Here is a 24,856-nt window from a genome sequence, read left to right as displayed (position 1 = left end):
GGCACAAGTCATTTATTAAATGAAGAAAAGACTCACACAGCTTCTTCTACCACTGCAAATTTCGTTTTTACTGTTGATATTTGGCACCAGATAATCAGGAAGTGACGATTTGGTTCTCTTTGACTCGTTTGAAGGAAACGCTGCTTTATTCGCACATCTTTTATGCGGTATTCCAGGCTTTACCGGTATATTCAAAAAAGCGCTGTTCACACAGGCGAGGACGTTACGGAATTTTTCCGGAAAAGAGCATTCACACATCCATCGCAAAATGCCGTTAAATTCTGACATCATTAACTAGAAATGACCTCTAAACGGTTGCGCTTGTGTTTGTAAACATTTGACTACATCACAAACTCTGTGGATGGATCAGTATTGTGAACAACTCCAATGAAAACATAGAGAAACACTTTCGCATGTCGAGATGTTCATGATATGTGTGTGTGCTGGCGCTATGGGCGCTCACGGGCACACGCAAAGCTCGAAGGTAAACAAACAACGGCTTATCATAAACATTTTATCGATAATTATTTACACAGTTAGCATTAAGAAGGAACATAGAAACGTTATCTGACTAACATCTAGCAGCTAAAGGTGTCTGGAAAAATATTCAAAGGCTTTTATTCTCATAAACCGCGCGCACGTGAATGCGTCTGACTGTTCTGATTGGCTAAAGTAGACGTCTCACGTCAGCACGATCTAGACATGCACGCGCTCCTTCCGGAAATCTTCCTTCTGCGTTCACACAGCGCATCATTCCGGCAAATTACCGGTAATGTTACAACTTCTCTTTCCGCAAAATAGCCGGAACGAATTTACCGGTATTTTCAAAAAGGGCCCGTTCACAAATACACACCTTCCCGGAAAATTGACGGTAATTTTCCGGAAAGGTCTGCATGTGTGAAAGGGGCTATTGTTTTACAACTCTCTGAAACTGACCCTTTTAGGTTTTGATCCTAATTGTGCCATTTTAGTGACTTCAAATGAGATTGTGCTCTTTACAAAAGAGGGCGGAGTCACAGATGCATATGTGTCAGCATAGTGACCGATTCAAAACCAAGACTAATGTCTTATGCTAATGAGGGAGAGATGGCCACTAGTGGGCAGGGTTTTCCCCCTCTGATGACACGTACAAATGAAGACTGTCAATCAGAGTGTTTCTGCAGACTGTTTTGATCAAGTTTGATTATAAAAAAATGTGTTTAATATATTTATGCTATAAGAAGCTGGTTATATTCACTCAGTGCTTCCACACAACTGTGTTTAAACCCTTATTAAAGTGATTTTTGCATGATAAAAAAAAAAGATCCAGTCAGAATCAATCTCCAGTGTTTTAGCGAGGTGACATGTAAACATTTGAACCTTATTTGACTGTTATACCAGCGTTTCTCATTCCTGGTCCTCACACATCCCTACGCAGTGTGCATTGCTCCCTTGTCCCTTCTCCTTCATTGCTCTCTACCTGAGCACGAGAATCTTTATTTCACTTCTGAACGTTTATTCATAATTTACACAACAGTATAGTGACTTAATATACATTCATAAAAAAATACAACAAGAACAAAAGTGATGCATCAAAGTTTGATTTTTAAAAAATCTTGAATGGTTATAAAATTATTGTAATCATAAAAATAATTAGTTTAAAAATATTTAATGATATAAACGACATGGTTTTGGAAACTTCCTTCTTCTTCGTTTATCCGTCTGATTTTACGGTGGATTTCTTTTGACGTTTTAAAGAATATCACAATGGCGAACACGGTAAGTATAAAAGCCTCTTCCGTTTCGCGAGGTGCACGCGCAGTCAGCGAAGGTGCCAGGCAAAAGTTTAAATCCAGCTTGGGAGTGATCTTCACTCGCACAGACAAATTGCTTTTAGGAATATACCCGTGGTGTTAATCAACTTCAAATCGGATGATGTGATATACACTTAATTAAAGCATCTGCCTTGTACAGTAAATTTGCCACAACACACTCTTACTTTCACTTTCGATTTAGCACAGTGTAACAACTTGCTACACCTTGCTGTGACATCCCTACTCTGCTAATTTTTAATTTTATTTTCTTAAAACACTTCGTCATTTGGTGGCACAATTAGTATCAGTAAAGCCTACGTTAAATTCAGAAGACTAAATCTCACACAATAGAATTACTTTATATGACCTTTGCATTGTATTTTACATTTACAATAATGTCTTTCACAGGTCTGACCACCGTCAACATCTACCCTGTTCCCAACCAGCTCACTCATATGGACCTGTCCCGGTAACTGATGTTTACATTACATTTACATATTTATCTTTTTGTACGTATCGTGCAATAATCAAACATAGACACACATATCTCTCTAAATGTCCGACTTGCTGAGTATCCGTGTAAAAAGTCTGTCAAACAAACCTAATGTGATAGTAAACAGTATGAAGATATTATCTGTGTATATGCTTTTTTAAGTGACTGTACTGTAATTATATTCTGATTATGTTGTTGATATTAATTAAGGAACAAAGAAAAGTTTGGCTGAACGTGATTTATAGCTTTATGCGCAAGCTGAGGACAAAATTATAAGCCCTCCTGGGAAATTTAGATTATTTTTCAGTGGATATTCAATGGAGCTAGTAGTACTTTTCACAGTATTTCCTAAAATATTTTTTCTTCTAGAGAAATCTAGTTTTTACGTTTTTAAAAACTCTTTTAAGGTCAATATTATTAGCCCCCATAATAAGGAATAAATATTTGATCTGTCACTGGATTGAATCGAGGATCGAACGAAGAATTGAACTGAATTGAGAGCTTGTGAATCAGAATCAAATCTAATCGACTCATCTGAACAGAGTCATTCTTTGAGCTGCTCACCGTTTTGTGTGTGTGTGTGTGTGTGTGTGTGTGTCCTGCAGGAATCTGCTGGAGTATCTGCCAGACTGGGTGTGTGACAGCAGGAAGATTGAGGTGCTGGACGTCTCCCATAATCTGCTGTCTGAGCTCCCAGCCAGGTGTGTGCGCGTGTGTGTCTGTGTGTGCCTCTGTGTCTGTGTGTTCCTCTGTGACTGTGTGGGCATCTGTGATTAAATGCAAGTGCGTCTGTGTGTGTGTGTGTGTGTGTGTGTGTGTGTGTGTGTGTGTGTGTGTGTGTGTGTGTGTGTGTGTGTGTGTGTGGGTGTGTTTGTATGTGTGTGTGTGTTTGTATGTGTGTGTGTGTGTGTGTGTGTGCGCAAATGAGTGTGTGAGAGAGAGAGAGAGAGAGAGTTTGTTTGTCTGTGAGTGTCTGAATGTGTGTTTGTGTGTGTCTGTGATTGTGTGTGTATGCAAGTGAGTGTGTGTGTAGTGTGTAGTATCTCTGCATCTTTGAGTGGATGTTTGTCTTTCTGTGTGTGTGTGTGTGTGTGTGTGTGTCCATGAGTTAGTCTATGTCTCTTTCTGTGACTGTGTGTGTGTGCATCTGTGATTGTGTGTCTGTAAATGTGTGTGTTTTAGACTGTGTGTGTCTTGCCTGGTTAGTGTATTTCTGTGTCTTTATGTGTGTGTGTGTGGGCTTGTGTGCGTGTGCGCGTGCGAGTGTATTAATGCGTGTCTGTGTATGTCTGTCTTTCTGTGAGTGTATGTGTGAGACTGTGTGTGTGCGCGTGATTGTGTGTGTATATGCATGTCCATGAGTTGTGTGTCTTTCTGTGAATGTGTCTGTGAGTGTGTGTGTGTTTCTGAGTTAGTGTATGTCTGTCTTTCTGTGAGTGTGTGTGCGCGTGAGAGTGTGTCTGTCTTTCTGTGTGTGTGCGTAAGTGTGTCAGTCTTTCTGTGAGTGTGTGTGCCTGTGATTAAGTGATTGTGTGTGTATGTGTGTCTGTGAGTTAATGTATGTCTGTCTTTCTGTGAGTGTGTTAATCTGTGAGTGTGTGTATGTGTGTGTGTGTGTGCGCGCGCACATCTGTGATTTGTGTGTGTTTTTCACTGTATATGTGTGTGTGTGTGTGTGTGTGTGTGTGTGTGTGTTTAGACTGTGTGTTTCTCTCTATAAGAGTCTGTCCTGCTTCTCCTCTTTGTCAGAACTTTAATATCAGCAGTTTTTTATTCATCCGCCGTGTGTGTTCTGAATGCTGCGCATGAAGTGTGTGTGTGTGTGTGTGTGTGTCCAGACGGTGGCTGTGAATAGAAACAGGCCGACGTTCATCAGCAGAGGCTTGATGAGGACACTCCGCTGTCTCCAAGCGCCATTTCCAGCTCATTCCACATTAACATCCAGTCATTTGCATGTGAAAGAGCTCTGAGCCGTGCACAAATGAGATAATGTGTGTGCGCCTTTAGGTTCGGGTCCCGTTTGAGACTGTGGAAATGCTGTGCTGGTATTCTGAAGAAGTAGATCACCAAAAAAACAGACGTTCTGTCTTTATTCACTCAGCCTCATGTTGTTCTCGTTGGTTACATTTTATATAATATACTGTGTATAAATGTTTATACACTCACCGGCCACTTTATTAGGTACACCTGTCCAACTGCTCCGTAATGCAAATTTCTAATCAGCCAAACACATGGCTGCAACTCGATGCAAATAAGACATGTAGACATGGTCAAGACGATCTGCTGCAGTTCACACCGAGCATCAGAATGAGGAAGAAAGAGGATTTAAGTGACTTTGAACGTGGCATGGTTGTTGGTTGACTTGATGAAACCTGCAGAAACCCTCCTGAGTATTGTTGCTGACCATGTCCATCCCTTTATGACAGGAGTGTACCCATCTTCTGATGGCTACTTCCAGCTGGATAACACGCCATGTCATAAAGTACCATCATCTCAGACTGGTTTCTTGAACATGACAATGAGTTCACTGTACTCAACTGGCCTCCACAGCCACTATAATGCAATAGAGCAGTGGTTCTCAACTGGTTTGGCCATGGGACCCACATTTTTACATGGTCATCAACCCGCAACCAAAATTTTTAAGAACTATAATATAATTTTAGGAATTATAAGTAATTTGTATTTATTTGTTAACATACACAAGGAGTGACTGATAAATCATAAGAAAAACCCCTAGACTTATATATAACATACTTGTCAACATTGGGATGTGAAAAAAAGGGATATGCCCACCATAACAAGGGATTCCCCAACACCCCCCCTCCCCTCCCCCCTAAAAAATCCCCAAATGACTAAATATGTTCATTTTTAGCTGTTTCATTGTAAATAAACAGTTAATAGTCAGTAATATGTTTTAAAATTATTATTAACAAAAGAAAAATAATTCTATACATTAGCAGCAAATACATTAGCAAACAGTTTAGCTTATTAAAATTCATAGATATACACACTAGATATCGCATAGGGACCCTGAGCATGCGTCAATAGCGCCGCCACATTGGTACAGTGCTCCCAGGACAAATGTAATTTAATGCAGTGCTTCTTGTACAACCTGAGTCCCGCTTTATATGGGATATCACTCAGCCAGTGGAGATCGCTGATTTTTAAAGAAAACTGACCTTAAACGCGCCGATTTTGCAATGGCATACAGTTCGCCGGAACCGATTAACCCAGGTTACTGGCAAATTAAAAGTCATATTAGCGTGCTTCGGCATATACCCTATTGGATCCTTCTGACTAGTGCATTTTCCTGAACGTAACAGTTTGGTTTCTAAATGTTCTCTTGTTAGAGCACCTCACTACATAAGACACACTGAGATTTTAAGCCAGTTTTTTCGTTAATATATGTAAATCCATACTTTACATATTCGAGGTCGTACTTGCGCTACAAAATTTCACATGTCAAACGGTACGGTTGTCGCGCGTGCGTTTCAAAATAAAAGTCTGGTATTAGCAAAATAAGTAAAAAAATTAACGTTTTTTTTTTTTTTTTTGACCACACACTCCCACTTTTATTGACCACACACGACCCACTAAAAATGTTCCTGCGACCCATTTTTGAGTCGTGACCCACCAGTTGAGAATCACTGCAATAGAGCACCTTTGGGATGTGGTGGAACAGAAGATTTGCATCATGGATGTGCAGCCGTCAGTTCTCCACCAACTGTGTGATGCTCTCATGTCAATATGGAGTAAAGTCTTTAAGGATTATTTACAGTACCTTGTTGAATTTAAGCCATGAAGGATTAAGGCAGTTCTGAAAGCAAAAGCGGATCCAACCCGGTACTAGTAAGGTGTACCTAATAAAGTGGCCGCCGGCGAGTGTATATATTTGTGTACTTCTCACTCTTTCTGAATGTAGTTTTCTTCATCGGCTGAACTGTAAACTCTACCTGTTGGTGAAGCTGCTTTTGCGTCCGTCTTGATTTCAGGCTCCTCAGCAGTCTGAGTCTGCGGAAACTGCTGGCTGGAAACAACAGGCTGGAGCGGCTGGCGGAGCTGCTGGACCACGTCCCCCTGGAGACCCTCGACCTGCAGCACAACCGCTTACGAGAGCTGCCCGAGAGCCTCTTCTACAAGGCCTTAAAGTAGGTCACGCTCTCCTGCTGCTCCTCTCCTGCTGTTTTTCCTCCAGTTTATCTGCTGATGTGTGCAGTGAAGGCCACAGCTGTGTCTCTGTCTGATCTGAGGAGCTTCAGACATCACACACTTATCCTGTAGCGCATATAAACAGGGAAATCTCTGTGAATTGCTTTTTTTTTTCAATTGCTAACAAGAGTTTACCAATACTCAAAGTACTTTTCGTGAAAGTGTGTGCTGTTGGGGATGTTTTCATCCACTCTGGGGTGATTTTGAAGCTTAATTTGACCACAACTTCCTCTGTTTTAGCAAATGCGAGGATTTTCGGTAACAAATCTTATTTTGACAACTATTTGGGGAAAATGCTTTGAAAATGTAAAAGATTCAATATTACACTTAAATCTACTACCTTTTTGTTATGTTTGGGGCTGTTTTTACCCCATTGACTACAATGCTCAGATTAACCGTTACCAGAAACGATGCATTTTTAACGAACTAATGCTATCAATTAGATCAGTGGTCCTCAAACTTTTTTCATCAAGTACCACCTTAGAAAATAAATGTCTCTCCAAGTACCTCCATAATGAGCAGTATTGAAATATAGTAGCGAAGTAAGCCCAGTAAAGCAGCTACAGTTATGCACAATTCAAAAACGTGGCAGATTAATTTCTATTATTAAGAATATTTATTATTGTCAACCACTTTAAACACAAATAGTCTGAACGTTAACACTGTACTGTGCTTACGTAAAAAAATAAAAAAATAAAAACGTCAAAATTTAAATTAAAATGTGCTTAAGATAAAAAGAAAAGTGCTGTACTTAAATGTAAAGTATTAACATATAGTAGCCAATTCATCAACATCTGAAAATGTTGTCTGGACCTCAGAAATATAGGTTATATGTAATATATTAAATATAAATATCTGCCATATTCATAAATAAATACTTTTTGATAAATTTTGAAATATATGTAGCATGTACATATTACATATTTGATTCCTCCGTGTACCACTAGAAGGAAGCCTGCGTACCACTAGTGGTACACGTACCACAGTTTGAGAACCACTGAATTAGATAGTTAAAAATATACATTTTCTATTTTGTTATTGGCAACACTTTAGAATAACTTTCCGTTATAACTACTTAATAGATCATTAACAAACTGTTAGTTAATGAGTTATAAATGACTTTTAAAATAATAGTTAATGGTTTGTTAATTATTTAAACCTGTACCTTATAGATAGCAAACATATAACTTACAAGCTGTTAGTCAACAAGTTATAAATGATTTGTTAACTGTATGTTAATGATTTATAACTATACCTAATATATTAGTAATAGATCATGAACAAGCTGTTAGTAAATTACTTACTAAAGACTTGAGTATCAGTTAATATTTTATATATGGTTTTGGGACGTTATCCTAAAGTTGCTATTATTCTTCATTTATTAACTGTTAGTAAATGAGGAATAGTTGCAACTTTACAATAATGTCCCAATAACATAACATAAGCCAGGGGTCACCAATCTCGGTCCTGGAGGGCCGGTGTCCTGCAGATTTGAGCTCCAACCCTAATCAAACACACCTGAACAAGCTAATCAAGGTCTCACTAGGTATACTTGAAACATCCAGGCAGGTGTGTTGAGGCAAGTTGGAGCTAAACCCTGCAGGGACACCGGCCCTCCAGGACCAGGATTGGTGACCCCTGACATAAGCTAACAACTAACACTCTGTTACTAATATATTGACTCACATTTTACAGATCAGTTGCTCATAGCTTGTTAACCATCTACTAACACCAGTGAAACTTTTGTAGAACTTTTCGGTAACACTTCATAATAACTACACACCATAAATCATTTATTAAGCATTAGCAAATAGTGAATTCATTATCTGTTAAGCATTAACTCTACATTAATAAACGTTAGTAAGCAGTTTATAACTGCAGCTACAAATGCTCTATTCTTGACTTATAACCACATTTAAAATGTGTTTAATGATTGTATTTTCATACTTGGTTAATGATTTATTTTTCATTACTAAATTAAGTATCACATTATTTACAAACCGTTTGTATTTAAGAGTAGTTGAGGGTGTTTAGGATCATTCAGAATGATTAAGTAAATGATTAATAAACTATTGAAATCAACGTTTATATGTCTTATTATTCAGGCATATATTAATGGTTACTATGTATGTTAATAAATGCTTTATTAACTCGACTTCACCTAGTTTTGTGATCTAATCTAAAGTGAGGACCATTCATGCTTTATAAATCCTTTATAAATGACAAATAAAGGCTCAGTTAAATTCTAAACAGGAAAAATGACATTACTCATTCCTGTTCATTTAAAGATACACAAATAAAACTGTGCTTTAAATGAAAAATAAATCTTTGCAACCTGATCTAAAATAAAATCAGTGTAGAGTTTAAAGATTACATTTTATTACATTGTTTAATCATTATATTGTTGTTTTATCCAGTTTTGTCGTATTTTGACACTCCTGTTATTCAGCAATGTTTAAACTTTACAGTAATTTCACTTTTTAGAAAATATTGCAAAGATTTAGTTCATTTGATTCTGAGCCTTTATTTGTCATTTATAGGGGATTAATAAAGCATGAATAGTCGTCACTTTAGATTAGGTCACAAAACTGCATGAAGTTGAGTTAATAAAGCATTTATTAACATATTAGTTGACCATTACTATATGCCTGAATAATAAGACATATAAACATTGATTTCAATAGTTTATTAATCATTTACTTACTCATTCTGAATGATCCTAAAAACCCTCATCTACTCTTAAATACAAACGGTTTGTAAATAATGCGATACTTAATTTAGTAATGAAAAATAAATCATTTACTAAGTATGAAAATACAATTATTAAACACATTTTAAATGTGGTTATAAGTCAAGAATAGAGCATTTGTAGCTGCAGTTATAAACTGCTTACTAACGTTTATTAATGTAGAGTTAATGCGTAACGGATAATGAGTTCACTATTTGCTAATGCTTAATAAATGATTTATAGTGTGTAGTTATTATAAAGTGTGACCAACTTTTCTAATAAAATAAATTTTTTTGGTTTTGTTTTCATGTTTAGCACAAACATTCTGTTGTATACCGCTGTTCTGCCATGTGATGGCTCAGTATGTGTGTTTCTATACATTAAACACAACATTCAACATTTCATCTGTGAAGTTTCTTTGGTAAAATTCAGCACACAGAAAAGCCTTTGAGTGGAACAAGGTAAAGGTACAAAAATGTTATATTTTAAATACAAATCAAGAATGTAATGATCTGAGTGGGTATCGAACCCGGGTCTACAGTGTTGTTAGCAGTAGTTCTTACTACATGAGCTAAGTCAGCAACTGGTCGCCTGAGAGCAGAGGAGGAACAAAGTTTGTCCACAACGTATTAATTAAAAAAAATATATATATAGTCTTTACTGAAGAGAATTTGACAAAAGGGAGAGATAATATCTCTACAGCCAGGGTTTAAAAAGTACAACAAAAATAGGAAAGCCGAGCTTCCTAAAAATACATACAAAATAAAATAGACACGAGGGTCACAGAACAATCAAACAGCAAAATAGCAAGAAAAATAGTCTTGAGAACAACTTAACTGGAAACTGGACGAGGCAGCAAGAGGTTGGGTTCAGGACTTAACAGAGCAGGATACAAAGCAGTCTTATATAGGGCAAAGAACAGGTGGTGGTGATTACGCTGATTACAGGAGAGTTTAGAGGAACAAGAGTCACTACTGCCATCCATAGATATACACACTAGATATCGCATAGGGACCCTGAGCATGCGTCAATAGCGCCGCCACATTGGTACAGTGCTTCCAGGACAAATGTCATTCAACCGCACTAGTCAACACAGTGTTATTACGTGAAGATGCGGGACTTTAGCGCTGTCTACGGGTGTAGAAACGAGCAAACAAAGAAATCAAAGCACAAAGGCAGAACATTTAATAGGTAATAAGTTTTTTTCTGTTTTTGTATGTTCTGAACTTGTGTGCTAATCAGGTCACGTTATTGATATTAATACAGTCACGTACTGCATTCACCATAAGACAAAGAAGCTCCAACTCGCACTAAACACTCGGCTTATGCTAGTTTTGTTGAATAAAATCAGCAAAAAATGCAAAAGAAATATGACAACAAGATGCTGCGCAGCCAGAAACCTGTATTATTGTCGGCTAACGTTAGTGAAAGAGTTGTTCGGGGGATTCATTCACAAACGAATCGCTCCCTCCGTCAGTATGAGAAGTGAAAGCAGGAGAGAAGCTGTGTTTCAGGACATGATTAGATTAAATTTAACAGGGAGGGTGAATAGTACATTTCTGTACACACAAACACAAGCTTTTTGTCAGTAATGCCCGTGCGGTCACTGATCCATCAATGTAGAAAAGTGATGTAAAATTATAATTTTCGTAATTAGAAAAAAAAAATTACATACAACATCCAGGAAAACTCCCGATCATAGATATATGTGTATATGTGTATATCTCTGGCTTTGGATGGCCACAGTCCTCCACTGTACCTTGGTCCCGCATTCATTTCAAAGGAGCACTACCCTGTAGCAAGATGGCGGCGCTATTGACGCATTCCGTCCAATAGACAACAATAGGCCAGGCGACATCTAGTGTATATATCTATGACTGCCATCTAATGTTGAGGAGTATAGGGCAATATGTGCGCCCCCTGATGGGTTGGAGGACGTGATAAAGTGCTGAGATATCACAAAGAATGCATGATTATATGCTGTCACGGCTTTGCAATCAAAAAATGTGGTTATAATGGAAGTCAATGGGGCAAAAACAACACCCGAACATAACGAAAGGGTAGTCTATTTGAACCGTACACAAGGGTTAACACAGCAACACACCTAGATCACACAATTAGCCAAATAGTACATTTTAGTACATTTTTATTTAGGTAAGTAAATACAAACACTCTGTTTTATAATGTTGAATACTTTTTCATTACTAATTCTATCAGAAATGCTGCCGGCTGTGGCTGATGAGTTGATGTGTTGCGTGGAGGATCAGACATGCGTGTTCAGAGACTGATGGATGTGTACAGGAGGATATGGCGCTCAGTGAGACTCAGTAATATGAGCACATCAGCCTGCAGCTCTTCCATTTCCTGTGGCTTCATTTACTTGTCAAGCATTAAGCGCCTCTAATCCAGAAAGATGTACTGAGGCTCTGCTTGTACTCGAGAAGATTTTTACTTCACAAACAACATTACCGCTATTGTCTGTAAGCTTGTCTGTCCTTGTTTACTAGTTTAAAGTGTCTGAATGTGTCGGCCAATGGGCTGGAGACGATCCCGCCGAGCAGCCAATCAGAGGAGAGCCTCAGCACCCTGCAGGAGCTCTATCTCACTGGAAACAACCTGAATGAGAACTGCGCCGCCCTGCTGGTCGGACACCAGAACCTGCGGGTCCTGCATATGGCTTATAACCAGCTGCTGTCCTTCCCTGCCAGGTACTGGACTTCAGACACTCCAGCACTTCCATTTTTTGACAGGATTTGTGTATTTGATAGTTGATAAGAAACTTTTGTCTGTACATGTTGGCCACATGATGTCCACACGCACTTGTATTGGTGTACACCAAGTTTTTCCTTCTTTAAATTTGCACAGATTAATTGTTCACCCGAAAAATAGCAATGTGCTCTAGCAAAATACAGGTTGTAAATTTAGATTTGTCGAATGCTTTGAAATGTGCATTTTTTATTCAATGTTTCAGAATTTTAACTTAAATACGAAGAGAGGGTGGGACTTAAAGGAGCTCCTCCCCTTTTAAAAATACAGCCAATAGCATTTTGTTTTTATCACCGCTTTGCCAGTGAGAGTGGTTGAGCTCAAGCGCATCAATAAAGCAAATGCAAAGCATCTTGATGGGGGCGGGGCATGTCGGATACTAGAGAGCATTTGATTGGTCAAGATTTGATGAGAAACCGAAGTATGAGGTGACTTGAATAAAATCAATGATCCATTTAGGATTTAAGTGACAAACTGCAAGCTTTAAATGTTTAAATCAGTTTTATATCTTCTAAACACAATTTTGTCACTGTTTTAGAGCACACTAGCTTATAGATATCCTCAAAACTCACATCTGGTTGGTGCCGATAGCCCAGTGGTTAAGTGCGCCGACAGATAGCACCATGGTGCTCACGGCGACCAGAGTTCGATTCCCGGCTCGAGGTTCTTTGCCGCCCCTTCCCTTGTCTCTGCTCCCAATACTTTCCTGTCTGTAACCTCTACTGTCCTTTCCAAATGAAGGTGAAAACCCCCTAAAAAAATTATTAAAAAAACTAACATCTAAATATTTTAATTTTAATTTCACAAGAGCTTTGATGTGTTAAACGCTGTAGGCACCCTGGTTAGATTACCACGGAAAACATAGCTCTAATCACATGTCGTAGCCCTGCATCTGGGTGTTATTAAAGGGTCACGACACACCAAAACACATTTTTTGAGATGTTGACAGTCGTATATGTGTCCCACGCTGCTAAAAACACTATTAGGACACCTATATTTCACTAAAAAGTGAGAATTGGTTGTTTTTGCGTTATTTCGAGCTAATTTTTTTAAAGATAATTTGAAGCTGCGTCACAGCCATGAGATACTTGTGTAAATTCCAGCATGGAAACCGGCTGTCTGTACCGATGGGGACAACATGATGTCTTTCGGTTTTCAGCATTAATTCATGAGAAAGACTTGGTTCGAACCAATCAGCACAATCTACTGTGTAAAGGTGTAACTTCATTAATATGCATGATAGCTTCAAAGACTTGTTTTTACCTGTTACAGTGTTCAGAGAGATGCCACGTTGTGTTGCCAACCGTAATTAAAACAGGTGGAAGAAAAGAATTGTTTGGAGACACAGGGCGTCAGTGTTGCGTTTATAAATTTGCCGCAAGAAAGGTTTTGTTTTCATTTCCCCATGATGAGAGCACAGATCTCGTGTGGACCCATATGAGTGAATTACAGTGGTATCACAGTACGTGACAAAAATATGCTTGTAAGGAACATATTTTTCCCAGAGAGCTTTTCGCATCTGGATATGGTGAAATCCGGATTTGCGGCTCGTCTTCTTTCTTTTTTTTTTAAAAAAAGATGCAGTTCCAGTTTGTGTCGATTATTCTGTATCTATGCATTTGGTAAGTGTGTGATCAATGTTCTTTATGTTTATTCAGATGGCAAAGTTCGTTAGTATCGTCAGCAGTACTCTTTCAGTTTTTGGACACACCTTAGTCAGAATGATTTAGTTTCTAAGTTTACAGTATGTTAACATCCCTACAATATTTTGGACATGAGAGATCTGCTGTAATTGCTGCTCTCCGAATGTAAACATGTAAACACCGAAATACAGAGGTTTTTTTTTCTCTTATACGGCATGCGGTATCAAAAATTTAATTAAAACTACACTCTTCCAGCAGTTCCTCACATCCAATATCTTGTTTGTCACGGGGGCATGCATGAAATGTTCCTGAATGAAACTGAAAGTGCCAAACTGCAGGTAAAGTTGACAAATTGAGAATGAAATACCTGAAATTACATAAAACTCCAGAGGAAAAGGGGCTAGCGTGGTGACGCAGTGATGTTAATCAAATTATGTGCTGTAACATGTAAAACAGGATCATGAATGTAACATTTAAAAAGCAGCTCGTCTAAACACCTGAATTATATTACTGTCTTGTAAATATTAAGGCAAATAATTCGATGACTTGTGTCCATGTAAACCTAGTCACTATCTATCTCTCCTTTTTTCAAACTAGAGGTGTGAAAACACCCTGCTGAGATTGGGAGTTTCAGGGGCCTTTTAGGGCACACTTAAGGCTGATTTATACTTCTGTGTCAAACGCACGCGTATGCTACGGCGTTGACGCATAGCCCTACGCCATGGCCGTCAGCGTCGCTGATGTGCACCTTTTAAAAAATTGTAACTACACGTCGCAACGACGCATATCGCAAGCTCTGTGATTGGTCTGCTTGGTAGCGCTGACGAGTCTGGGCAGGACCGAGAGCCGTGCGAATGGTGCAAGCCTGATGGAGCAATTGTTTACAAGTGTGGAGTCCCGTGAAGGAGCTCCGGATGGAAAGTTTTGTTTTGTTTTTACCTCATAGTTAAAGTTGTTGTACGTCCGCCGGTTCCTGCCTCAAAATGAGCGAGTTTGAGCCACTTGTACATTCAGGAAGTGCTCAGGAAAAGCAAAACATCAGCGAAGAAACTCGACACAGAGGAACAGTTACACCTCACTGCCAACTAGCGTTTCAGAAGTGTTAATGCAGACCAACAGAGACAGCGCAGAAGTATAAATGCACGGCTACGTGCGTTACTTGCGATGTGGGTTATGCCGGTCACTTCACGCAGAAGTATAAACCAAGCTTTATACTATAGTATCAGAACCGTGCACAGGCCCGTTTCCCGGATCGTTTGAGAAGTGTGAGTGTTCTGAATCGGGCTCAGGCACGGTTCACATGGCCTGCCCTGGCCTGGTTGGAAGAGGTGTGCCAGAGCGTGGTTTGAGTGCAAAGTGCGCCTGAGCTTGAAACTGAAAGCGAGACGTGACTTTTAAGGGACTGTTTGATATGGATTTATTAATCATTCTTACTGTTCAATGAGCGCAAACTGTGGTAGATTATTAAAGACGCAAACCCCTCACTGCATGACAGCTGCACCTTCAGCAAACCTCCTAATTTCTGCAGCACGAGGGCTTTATGATTGTTTATGAGCGTTAAAACTGGCTGATCTGATCGGCGAAATATTTGACTGTGTGTCACTGCATATCAAACGACAAAAACAATATATCTAAAGAAATCTCCACTGTGCTGAGCGAGGGCGCTTTACTGTACAGCGCATCATCGATGACGCAAGCGTGCTCAGGCTCTAATGTAATGTGAGTGCGGAGAGATGGGAGGGGGGACCAGCGTGCTTCGGCCCGGTTCAAGGCAACTGTACATAGTGTGAGTACGCCCTGAGACTCCTAATGGCCTCTTGTCATGTTTTCAGCAAACTCAGTAAGCTGGAGGTCCTGGAGGAGCTGAACGTGAGCGGGAACAAGCTGAAGAGCATCCCGTCCACCGTCTCCAGCTGTAAGAGACTGCACAGCCTCATCGCCCACTCCAACCACATCAGTGTGTTCCCAGAGGTCCTCAGCCTGCCCGAGATCAAGGTCAGTGTGGGGGGAAACATGGTGAAAGCCTGGGTGTAAATACTGTAATGGTCTTAATGTGTGTATGAAGAGGAAGGTGCGATTGTTTTTTTTTTTTGACATAATTCGTAGAGAAACGGAATATTAAATGAGAAAACTGTGGGTGTGGCTTGTTTTTTTCTACTGCCAGCTGATTGGATGTAGTAAAGTAGGCGTTTCATTGAGAAAGATCTAGAAAAGGATTTTTATTACAACATAACAGACTCCTCCTCCTCACTATTTTCTGTTTGTTGTCTAAACTGACAGCTGGAGGGTCCCCCCTGGGACTAAGCTGAAAAGAAAATAAATGAATGAATGAATGAATGATTGATGTGAGTTGAGATGACTAGAAAAGCTCATTTTAATCAACGAAAAAATTGAAGGCACCAATAATTTTTTACTGCGTATTTATATATTTTTTTAACATTTGTATTTGTTTAGATATTTATTCATATATTTTTTCTAAGACTTTTTATATTTAGTATCATAACTTGTGTTTTTAGGCGTCAAAATTAAAGTAAAATAAAAACAGAATGAAATAGAATAAAATAAAAAGGAAAAGAATAAATAAATAAAATAGAAAAGAATAAATAAAATAAATAAATTAAATAGAAATTTAAGCAAAAATAAAAACGTAATAATTATAACAAAATAATAATGATAATAAATAAAAATTAAATATAATTTAAAGTATTAATAAAATAAAATAAAACAAAAAGGAAAAGAATAAATAAATATCGAATAGAAAAGAATAAAATAAATAAAACAGAAATTTAAACAAAAATAAAAAAAATATTAAGTATAATGAATTAATAATGATGAATAAAAAATCAAAAATAAATCAAATTAAAGTGTTAATAAAATAAAACAAAATAAAACATTTATTTGGCCTAAGGGTGTCACGTTGGTGCATTGGGTAGCACGATCGCCTCACAGCAAGAAGGTCACTGGTTCAAGCCCCGGCTGGGTCAGTTGGCATTTCTGTGTGGAGTTTGCATGTTCTCCCCGTGTTCGAGTGGGTTTCCTCTGGGTGCTTCGGTATCCCCAACAGTCCAAACACATGCGCTATAGGTGAATTGAATAAGCTAAGTTGTCTGTTGTGTGTGTGTGTGTGTGTGTGTGTGTGTGTGTGTGTGTGTGTGTGTGTGTGTGTGTGTGTGTGTGTGTGTATGGATGTTTCCCAGTGTTCGGTTGTGGCTGGGTGGGCATCTGCTGCGTAAAACACATGCTAGATAAGTTGTCGGTTCATTCCGCTTTGCCGACACCTGATTATTAAAGGGCCTAAGCCGAAAAGAAAATGAATGAATAAATGAAATTTGTATTTTAAATAAATAGTTGCATTTGACAATAAATATATTAATAACCAATTTATATACATTATATTGAAAAATTGTCGTGAACACCCCCACCCTACCCCTCTAATAGAAAAGCCAAAGAAAAGTGAGTGAGGTGATTGAGTGATGTTTGAATATTCTCTATTGTACCTTGTGCATTGTGCAGCTGGTGGACGTGAGCTGTAATGAGCAGACCGAAATCCTGCTGCCAGACTCTCTGCCGTCCACCCTGCAGGAGCTGGACCTGACGGGCAACAGCAGCCTCATGTTAGAGCATAAAACACTCAACCTCTTCAGGTGAGACACAGAAATCTCCACTCATTAAACAGTTGACGAATATCAAGATGCTTTCACACACTCGGACAGCGGCGGTTAATTGCTCTTTTATTTCTCTGCCATCTCTCCGTGTCCTCCTCTTTTCCAGTCACATCAGCACTTTGAAGCTGGACCAGAAGCCCACTGTGAGCGCAGGAGACGCACAGGCCTCGTCCACCCTGTGGGATCATGGTTACGCTGAGATGTGTGGCCAGAGGAACAAGTGAGGATCTCGAGTCTCAGAAATAGAAACAATTGAGGGTGCCTGACAGTAGCTGTGCTTCCAAATAAAGATGAGATTTAATGCACAAAACTGGATGAAACATTTAAAGTCTGCATAAACTGAAGGCTGCGATCAATTTATTTTTCATATTATGAGGCAGTTTCTAACGAAACGGAATATTAAATGAGAAAACAGTGGGCGTGGCTTGTTTTTCCAACTGCAAGCTGATTGGATGTAGTAAAGTAGGCATTTCATTTAGAAAGAGTTTCGGGAGAGTTATAACAACCTAACAGACTCCTCCCCCTCACCATTTCTGTTTGTTGTCGAAACTGACAGCTGGAGGGGCGTGGTTAAGCATGTTAGCTCAGCTCTGTCAGTCACTTTGTAGCCAATCACAGCTCTGTTTTTTACTCTATAGCCAATCACAGCTCTGCTTTTCATTTTGTAGCCAACCACAGCTCTGTCTGTCACTCTGTAGCCAATCACAGCCTTGTTTTTTACTCTGTTGCCAATCTCAGCTTTGCCTGTCACTCTGTAGCCAATCACAGCTGTTTTTCACTCTGTTGCCAATCACAGCTCTGCCTGTCACTTTGTAGCCAATCATAGCCCTGTTTTTCACTCTGTAGCCAACCACAGCTCTGTCTATAACTCTGCAGCCAATCACAGCTTTGTTTTTCACTCTGTAGCCAATCGCAGCTCTGTTTTTCACTCCGTAGCCAATCACAGCTCAGCCTGTCACTCTCTAGCCAGTCATATCTCTGTTTTTCACTCTGTAGCCAATCACAGCTCTGCCTGTCACTCTGCAGCCAATCACAGCTCTGTTTTTCACTCTGTAGCCAATCACAGCTCTGTCTGTCACTCTGTAGCCAATCATAGCTCTGCTTTATGCTCTATAGCCAATCACAGGTCTGTTTTTCACTCTGTAGCCAATCACAGCACTTTTTCTGTCTCTATAGCCGATCACGGCTCTGTTTTTCACTCCAGCCAATCACAACTCTGTTTCTCATTCTATAGCCAATCACGGCTCTGTTTTTCACTCTAGCCAATCACAGCTCTGTTTCTTACTCTATAGCCAATCGCAGCTCTGTTTCTCACTCTATAGCCAATCACAGCACAGTTTTTCACTCTGTAGCGATTTGCTTATATTACTATAGTTGTTATGTTACCGGACTACCACAACAGATAATTCCAATACGTTACTATAGTAGGATTCAAAAACACTACAGTATCTAATGTAATAAATCCAACCCCATGTGATTTGACTCCAGATGAGTAATTCTCAATCTATGAACTACGGGGATGGCATGAAAACAGCATTCTCGGAATAATCGTAGCATTTTGGTGATAGATTTTGCAGCAGGGGGCCTGGTTTAAATGCAGAATCCCATAGGCTTAAACGTCTCGTTTCTACATGTTTAATGTGACCTCAGTGTGCTCTGCTTCCCCCGTGAAGGGCATTACCTCCAGTTTCAAAGCACTGTCTCAAATATCTCATCCTCCCTTCATGCACCGAAGGGGGCCAACTTTTGTGCGTTTGTCAGTGAGGCCGAGTTTGCGTATGCATTATATAGATGTATCGATTACCGCCCCATTAAATGTATTTGTAACGCAATATGGTACGCTGTGTAACATTTGGGTTGGGTGTTGTTGTTTTGTTTTTTTCCCTGCTTTCAGGTTGTGTGTGTCTGTGCTGGCTGTGGATCGCTTCGGGGACAGTACGGAGGCTGCCTATGGGATTTTCGATGGTGACCGCAATGAGGAAGTTTCCAGGTTACTGCAGTGCACCATGGGAGATGTTTTGGCAGAGGAGATACAGCACTCTAGTGTGGACAGTGTATACATGTGCAACACTTTCCTGACCTCTCATAGGTGTGTTTTGCATACACACACACACACACACACACACACACTCTCAGACGTTTGATTTAGCTTTGATTTTTTTTATTTATAAGTCATTTATTTATCTGCTGGTTTGTATGATAATGGATAATGATAATACAAATTTTGGAGTAATTGATGTTTGTGTACTTCAGGGTTCATACAGTCCTGGAAAACCTGGAAAAGTCAGGGAATTTTGTTAAGTCATTTTCCGAGGTGTGGAAAACATTTGGAAAAATAAATAAACCCAAAATGTTTTTAAAAACCCTGAGAAATTTAAGTCTTTTCTAAAAACGATTTTACAGATATAAAAATAAACAAGGCAAGGCAAGGCAAGTTTATTTATATAGCACATTTCATACACAGTGGCAATTCAAAGTGCTTTACATAAACAGGAATAAAAAAGACAAGTTTAGGAACATAAAATGCAGACAATAAAAATTATTAAAAACAGATAAAAACTAATTAAAATGAGTTAAAACAGGTTATAAAAGAATGAAAAAGAAAACGAAAAACATAATAGTGCGATCTGTCGGACGCAGCACAGTGCTCATTCAGCAAAGGCACAGCTGAACAGATGTGTTTTCAGTCTTGATTTGAATGTGCCTAATGTTGGAGCACATCTGATCATTTCTGGAAGCTGATTCCAGCAGTGAGGGGCATAGTGGCTGAAGGCAGATTCACCCTGCCTTGACTGAACTCTTGGAACTTCTAGTTTATATGATCCTAAAGATCTGAGTGATCTGTTAGGTTTGTATTCAGTGAGCATATCTGTAATGAATTGAGGTCCTAGGCCATTTAGTGATTTATAGACCAGTAATAATACTTTAAAATCTATTCTGAATGTAACTGGCAGCCAGTGTAAAAACCTGAGGACAGGTGTGATGTGCTCTGATTTCCTGCTTCTGGTCAGAATTCTGGCTGCAGCGTTCTGGATGAGCTGCAAGTGTCTGACTGTATTTTTGGGAAGGCCAGTGAGGAGTCCATTACAGTAATCCACCCTGCTGCTGATAAAAGCATGAACAAGTTTCTCTAAGTCTTCACTAGAAACAAAGCATCTGATTCTTGCAATATTTTTGAGATGATAGTATGCTGATTTACTGACTGCTTTGACATGACTGTTGAAACTCAGATCTGACTCCAGAGTCACACCAAGATTCTTGACCTTATTTTTTTTGTCGTTTGACCTTTAGAGCCAAGGTACGCATTCACCTTGAGAACCTCATCTCTGTTCCCAAACGCAATGACTTCAGTTTTCTCTTTGTTTAACTGAAGAAAATTTTGGCACATCCAATTTTTAATTTCATCAATGCATTGGCAGAGGGTGTCAACGGGGCTGTAGTCATTAGGCAGTAAGGCTAGGTAGATCTGAGTGTCATCAGCATAGCTGTGGTAGGAGATTTGGTTCTTTCTCATTATTTGGCTCAGAGGGAGCATGTAAAGGTTGAACAGGAGAGGTGCCAGAATCGAGCCTTGTGGGACTCCACATGTCATGGGTGTCCACCTCGACCTATGATCACCTAAACTGACATAGTAACCTCTCCCTTCAAGATAAGATCTGAACCATTTGAGGACCGTGCCAGACAGCCCAACCCAGTTTTCCAGCCTATCCAGAAGTATGCTGTGATCGACAGTGTCAAATGCAGCACTGAGATCCAACAATATCAGCACTGTTATTTTACCTGAATCTGTAACAAGGGTGAAGCAGTTGCGCAGTAGGTAGTGCTGTTGCCTCACAGCAAGAAGGTCGCTGGTTCGAGCCTCGGCTCAGTTGGCGTTTCTGTGTGGAGTTTGCATGTTCTCCCTGCGTTCGCGTGGGTTTCCCCCACAGTCCAAAGACATGCGGTACAAGTGAATTGGCTAGGCTAAATTGTCCGCAGAGTATGAGTGTGTGTGTGGATGTTTCCCAGAGATGGGTTGCGGCTGGAAGGGCATCCGCTGCGTATAAATGTGCTGGATAAGTTGGCGGTTCATTCCGCTGTGGCGACCCTATATTAATAAAGGGATAAAGCCGACAAGAAAATGAATGAATGAAAAATAAAATAACTACATATATTGTTACATATTTTTTGTTGTAATAAGTTCTTATGTGCATTTTTTTCTTATTTACCATGTGTACGTAGAAATTACATAAAACATTTATTAACCTGAAAGTTTTGGAAAAGTCCTTGAATTTTAGTACTAAAAACATGCTTGATCCCTGGTACTTATTATAGTAGTTGCGTAATTACATGCAACTAACCCTAACCCAGTGTTTGAACTACTGTGGGCTTTGGGGAAGCCCACTTTTTCAGTCCCTAGCCACAATGATGTAAGCTATATAAGACACAGGATCCCTGTCTTTAAACAGCAGTGTATAAACGAAAAAAATCAATAAATATAAAACAAATCTTAATATAATTGTGACTAATATAATATATTTTGAGGGATTCATTTTTAAGTGCACAAACAACATCAGCCTAAACAGCAGAGCATTGTTGTCTAATTTTACCTGCAGTGCTTCTGTGAGAGGAATACATTCATGGATATAAAATCAACAAACACAAATATGTTTCACTTAACAAAAAAATAAATAACCTTGTCATGTAGCCTATCAATTTCTATCCGCTCTATAAGTTCAACATGATGGCATTAAGGACAGCATATGCTTTTTTTTATTTGAAATAGGAATGTAGAATGTCATGGGATCTCACTTTTCACTCCAGTAAATCATAATTGCAAATTCAAAAATGAAAGGGGCTCCATTTTGTCAAGTTTACCCTGCTTTCAGCTTAATTGTCCAACATGTTTACAACAATGTCACAGTGTTAAAAAGAACATTGTGGTGGCGTACTGTATGAGACGAATAAAATGAAACACAGAACGTCACATCATTTGTTTCGGAAAATGAATAAGCAGTGTCTCAGCGTCCATATGAAAGCATATGGCTGTCAGTCATAGACATGCCTGGACTTTGCTCTGCAGCGCCCCCACACCTTGATGCTCATGACAAGAATAGCATGTGTAGTTATGTTTTTTTTTTTTAAGTGAGGTGTAAATCGCCGTCATGCATGAATTAATGATATTTTTGCACTTTTTCCACATAATAATCCATAATCACATTACACAATACTGAAACTGCACGTCAAAATAACACATTGTCAATATTTTTTAGGACTCCTGCTTTCAGGGAAGCCCAAATCCTTAGGGGAGCTTAGCTCCACCATAGTTCGCACCCTGCCCTAACCCACATTCTAATCCTAAATATATATTAAGTACATGTAATTAATGGTACTCAGTAATTAAACTAATAGTTACACTGTAACCAGGACACCTTAAAATAAAGGGTGACCTTTAATTCTAATTGACCAGTCATGCAAAACCATCCGTTCTTCTCACATTTCAAGATTATGTCCAAATGTTAGTTTGTATTATATCCAATATACACTAATAATTGTGTAAGTGTAGGGGATAATGTGCTATCAGAGGGTCATTATTGCAAAAGAAACCCCACATTGATGCAAAACTTTCCATTTTACACAAAATAATACTATGGTAATTTAGGCAAGGCAAGTTTATTTATATAGCACATTTCATACACAGTGACAATTCAAAGTGCTTTCCATAAACAGAAATAAAAGAGACAAGTGTAAATGAAACAAAAACAAACAATATAAAAACAGATAAACAGCGTAAAGACAGTTTTTCCATATTCGATCATATTTGTATCATATTTTCTCATTTTACTCTGGGACTTCCCTATTCAGGTGATTCAGGTATTCATAGTAAGGTAACACTTTACAATAAGGTTCATTAGTTAATGCATTTACTATCATGAACTAATCATGAACAACACATGTACAGCATTTATTAATCATAGTTAAACATTTACTAATGCATTATTAACATCCAAGTCCGTGCTTGTTAACATTAGCTAATGCACCGTGAGTTAACATGAACTAACAATGAACTACAGTATATTTATTAACTAACGTTAACTAACATGAAAAAATACTGTAGTAAATGTATTGTTCATTGTTTGTTCATGTTAATGAATGCAATAAATAACATTAACTAATAAACCTTATTGTAAAGTGTGACCCATAGGAAATACTATTGTTTTTGAACCATATTATATTATGTGTATTATGCTGTATATATTATAGTAATTACAGCTCTTTTAATGAATTCTGCAGCATACTGTAGTATTAACAATATTGAACTGATAAACTGTATTGCATACTGTGGTGTATTGTAGTATGTTGAAAACTACAGTATTGGGCCATTTGCTTATTTTACTATAGTCGTTGTGTTATCGAAGCAGTCATAGGATTACCACAACAGATTCATTCTAATGCTTTACAATAGAATGGGTCAAAAACACTAGTATTTAATGTAAATTACGACAGTATTTTGTCATGTGGGATTAGGGACTGCTTTGACTGTACATTACTTTGTCCTTATATAACATGTGCAGAACAACAAAATCTTCTGCTGACCTTATAATTTGGATTCTTGGCTGTAACTATTAAATGCATTTCTCTTATATCTGTTGATCATTTTTGCAGGAAACTTGGCATGGCAGGCCAAAAGCTTGGTGCCTCTGCTCTGCTCTGTTACATCCATCATGAGTCCTCCGAGCCTGGCAGCTACTTCAGCCTCACTGTGGCCAACGTGGGCACCTGCCAAGCTGTACTATGCCGTGATGGGCAACCTCTTGCCCTCTCAAAAGTTTTCAGCCTGGAACAGAGCGCCGAGGAGACGGAGCGTGTCAAACTGGCTAAAGCTATTATCACCGAGGTATTGGTTCTTTCTCATTTCACCTAACTGGCTGAGGCTTCGTGTCATCGGGATGGCTGTGAGGGAGCACGTTTAGTTAACAAAAAACTAAAACTATTGGTCAAAAAACATTTTTGTTAACTGAAATAAAGAAAAACAAAATCACAATAAATGAAAACGCTGAAACTAGCAGTCACTGAACTCTAGTCAGGCTCTAGTCAATAGAGTTACTTAATCTAAAACCAACTATATAGCTATAGACCTTTTTCATGGCTGCTGCATGGAGGGCGCCATAGCAACCAGCGTCTTCCGGTAGAATGCTGAAAGCTTCCGTTTACAGCGTGTTCAACTGGTAATTTGCGCTCCGAAAATGGGTTTCAATAACGTTTTTAATGGATAACAGAGTGTTTTTGTTACATACAACTTAGAAATGTGTCTGTTAAAGCCGTTATAATCTGTCACATGTGGTTCAAGCGCGTCAGAAATACGAGAAAAACGTTCTCCTAGTTCACGTGTCTGCCGTCAGAAATATAGTGTGTGTGTGTGCGTTCCCGGCCTGTCAGCTGTTAGCTCAGCGGCTCTTTAACACCCACACACACACACACACAGAGAGAGAGAGAGAGAGAGAGCAAACCAGAGTACTGGCATGAAACTTAACAGGTATGAAAGTCGTGCAAATTACAAAAATGACCAATTAAAGTCT

At 38.9% G+C, this 24,856-nt stretch overlaps 1 protein-coding gene across 1 annotated transcript in view; it reads left to right on the top strand.

Moving 5' to 3' along the window:
- phlpp2 (PH domain and leucine rich repeat protein phosphatase 2) overlaps positions 1–24,856 on the top strand; it is a 105,048-nt gene that overhangs the window by 74,478 nt on the left and 5,714 nt on the right. Inside the window, exons 10-18 of the mRNA XM_073907553.1 lie at positions 2,202–2,262; positions 2,892–2,987; positions 6,279–6,434; positions 11,731–11,931; positions 15,465–15,627; positions 17,146–17,276; positions 17,404–17,517; positions 19,192–19,386; positions 23,943–24,174. Of these exons, the coding sequence (XP_073763654.1) occupies positions 2,202–2,262; positions 2,892–2,987; positions 6,279–6,434; positions 11,731–11,931; positions 15,465–15,627; positions 17,146–17,276; positions 17,404–17,517; positions 19,192–19,386; positions 23,943–24,174 (1,349 nt within the window). The remainder of the gene's footprint in view (positions 1–2,201; positions 2,263–2,891; positions 2,988–6,278; positions 6,435–11,730; positions 11,932–15,464; positions 15,628–17,145; positions 17,277–17,403; positions 17,518–19,191; positions 19,387–23,942; positions 24,175–24,856) is intronic.

The sequence above is a fragment of the Danio rerio genome, chromosome 7, assembly GCF_049306965.1.
Source record: "Danio rerio strain Tuebingen ecotype United States chromosome 7, GRCz12tu, whole genome shotgun sequence".
Classification (NCBI taxonomy): Eukaryota; Metazoa; Chordata; class Actinopteri; order Cypriniformes; family Danionidae; genus Danio; species Danio rerio.
Note: the sequence above shows the minus strand (reverse complement) of the source record. Positions and strands in the feature narration are given on the sequence as shown.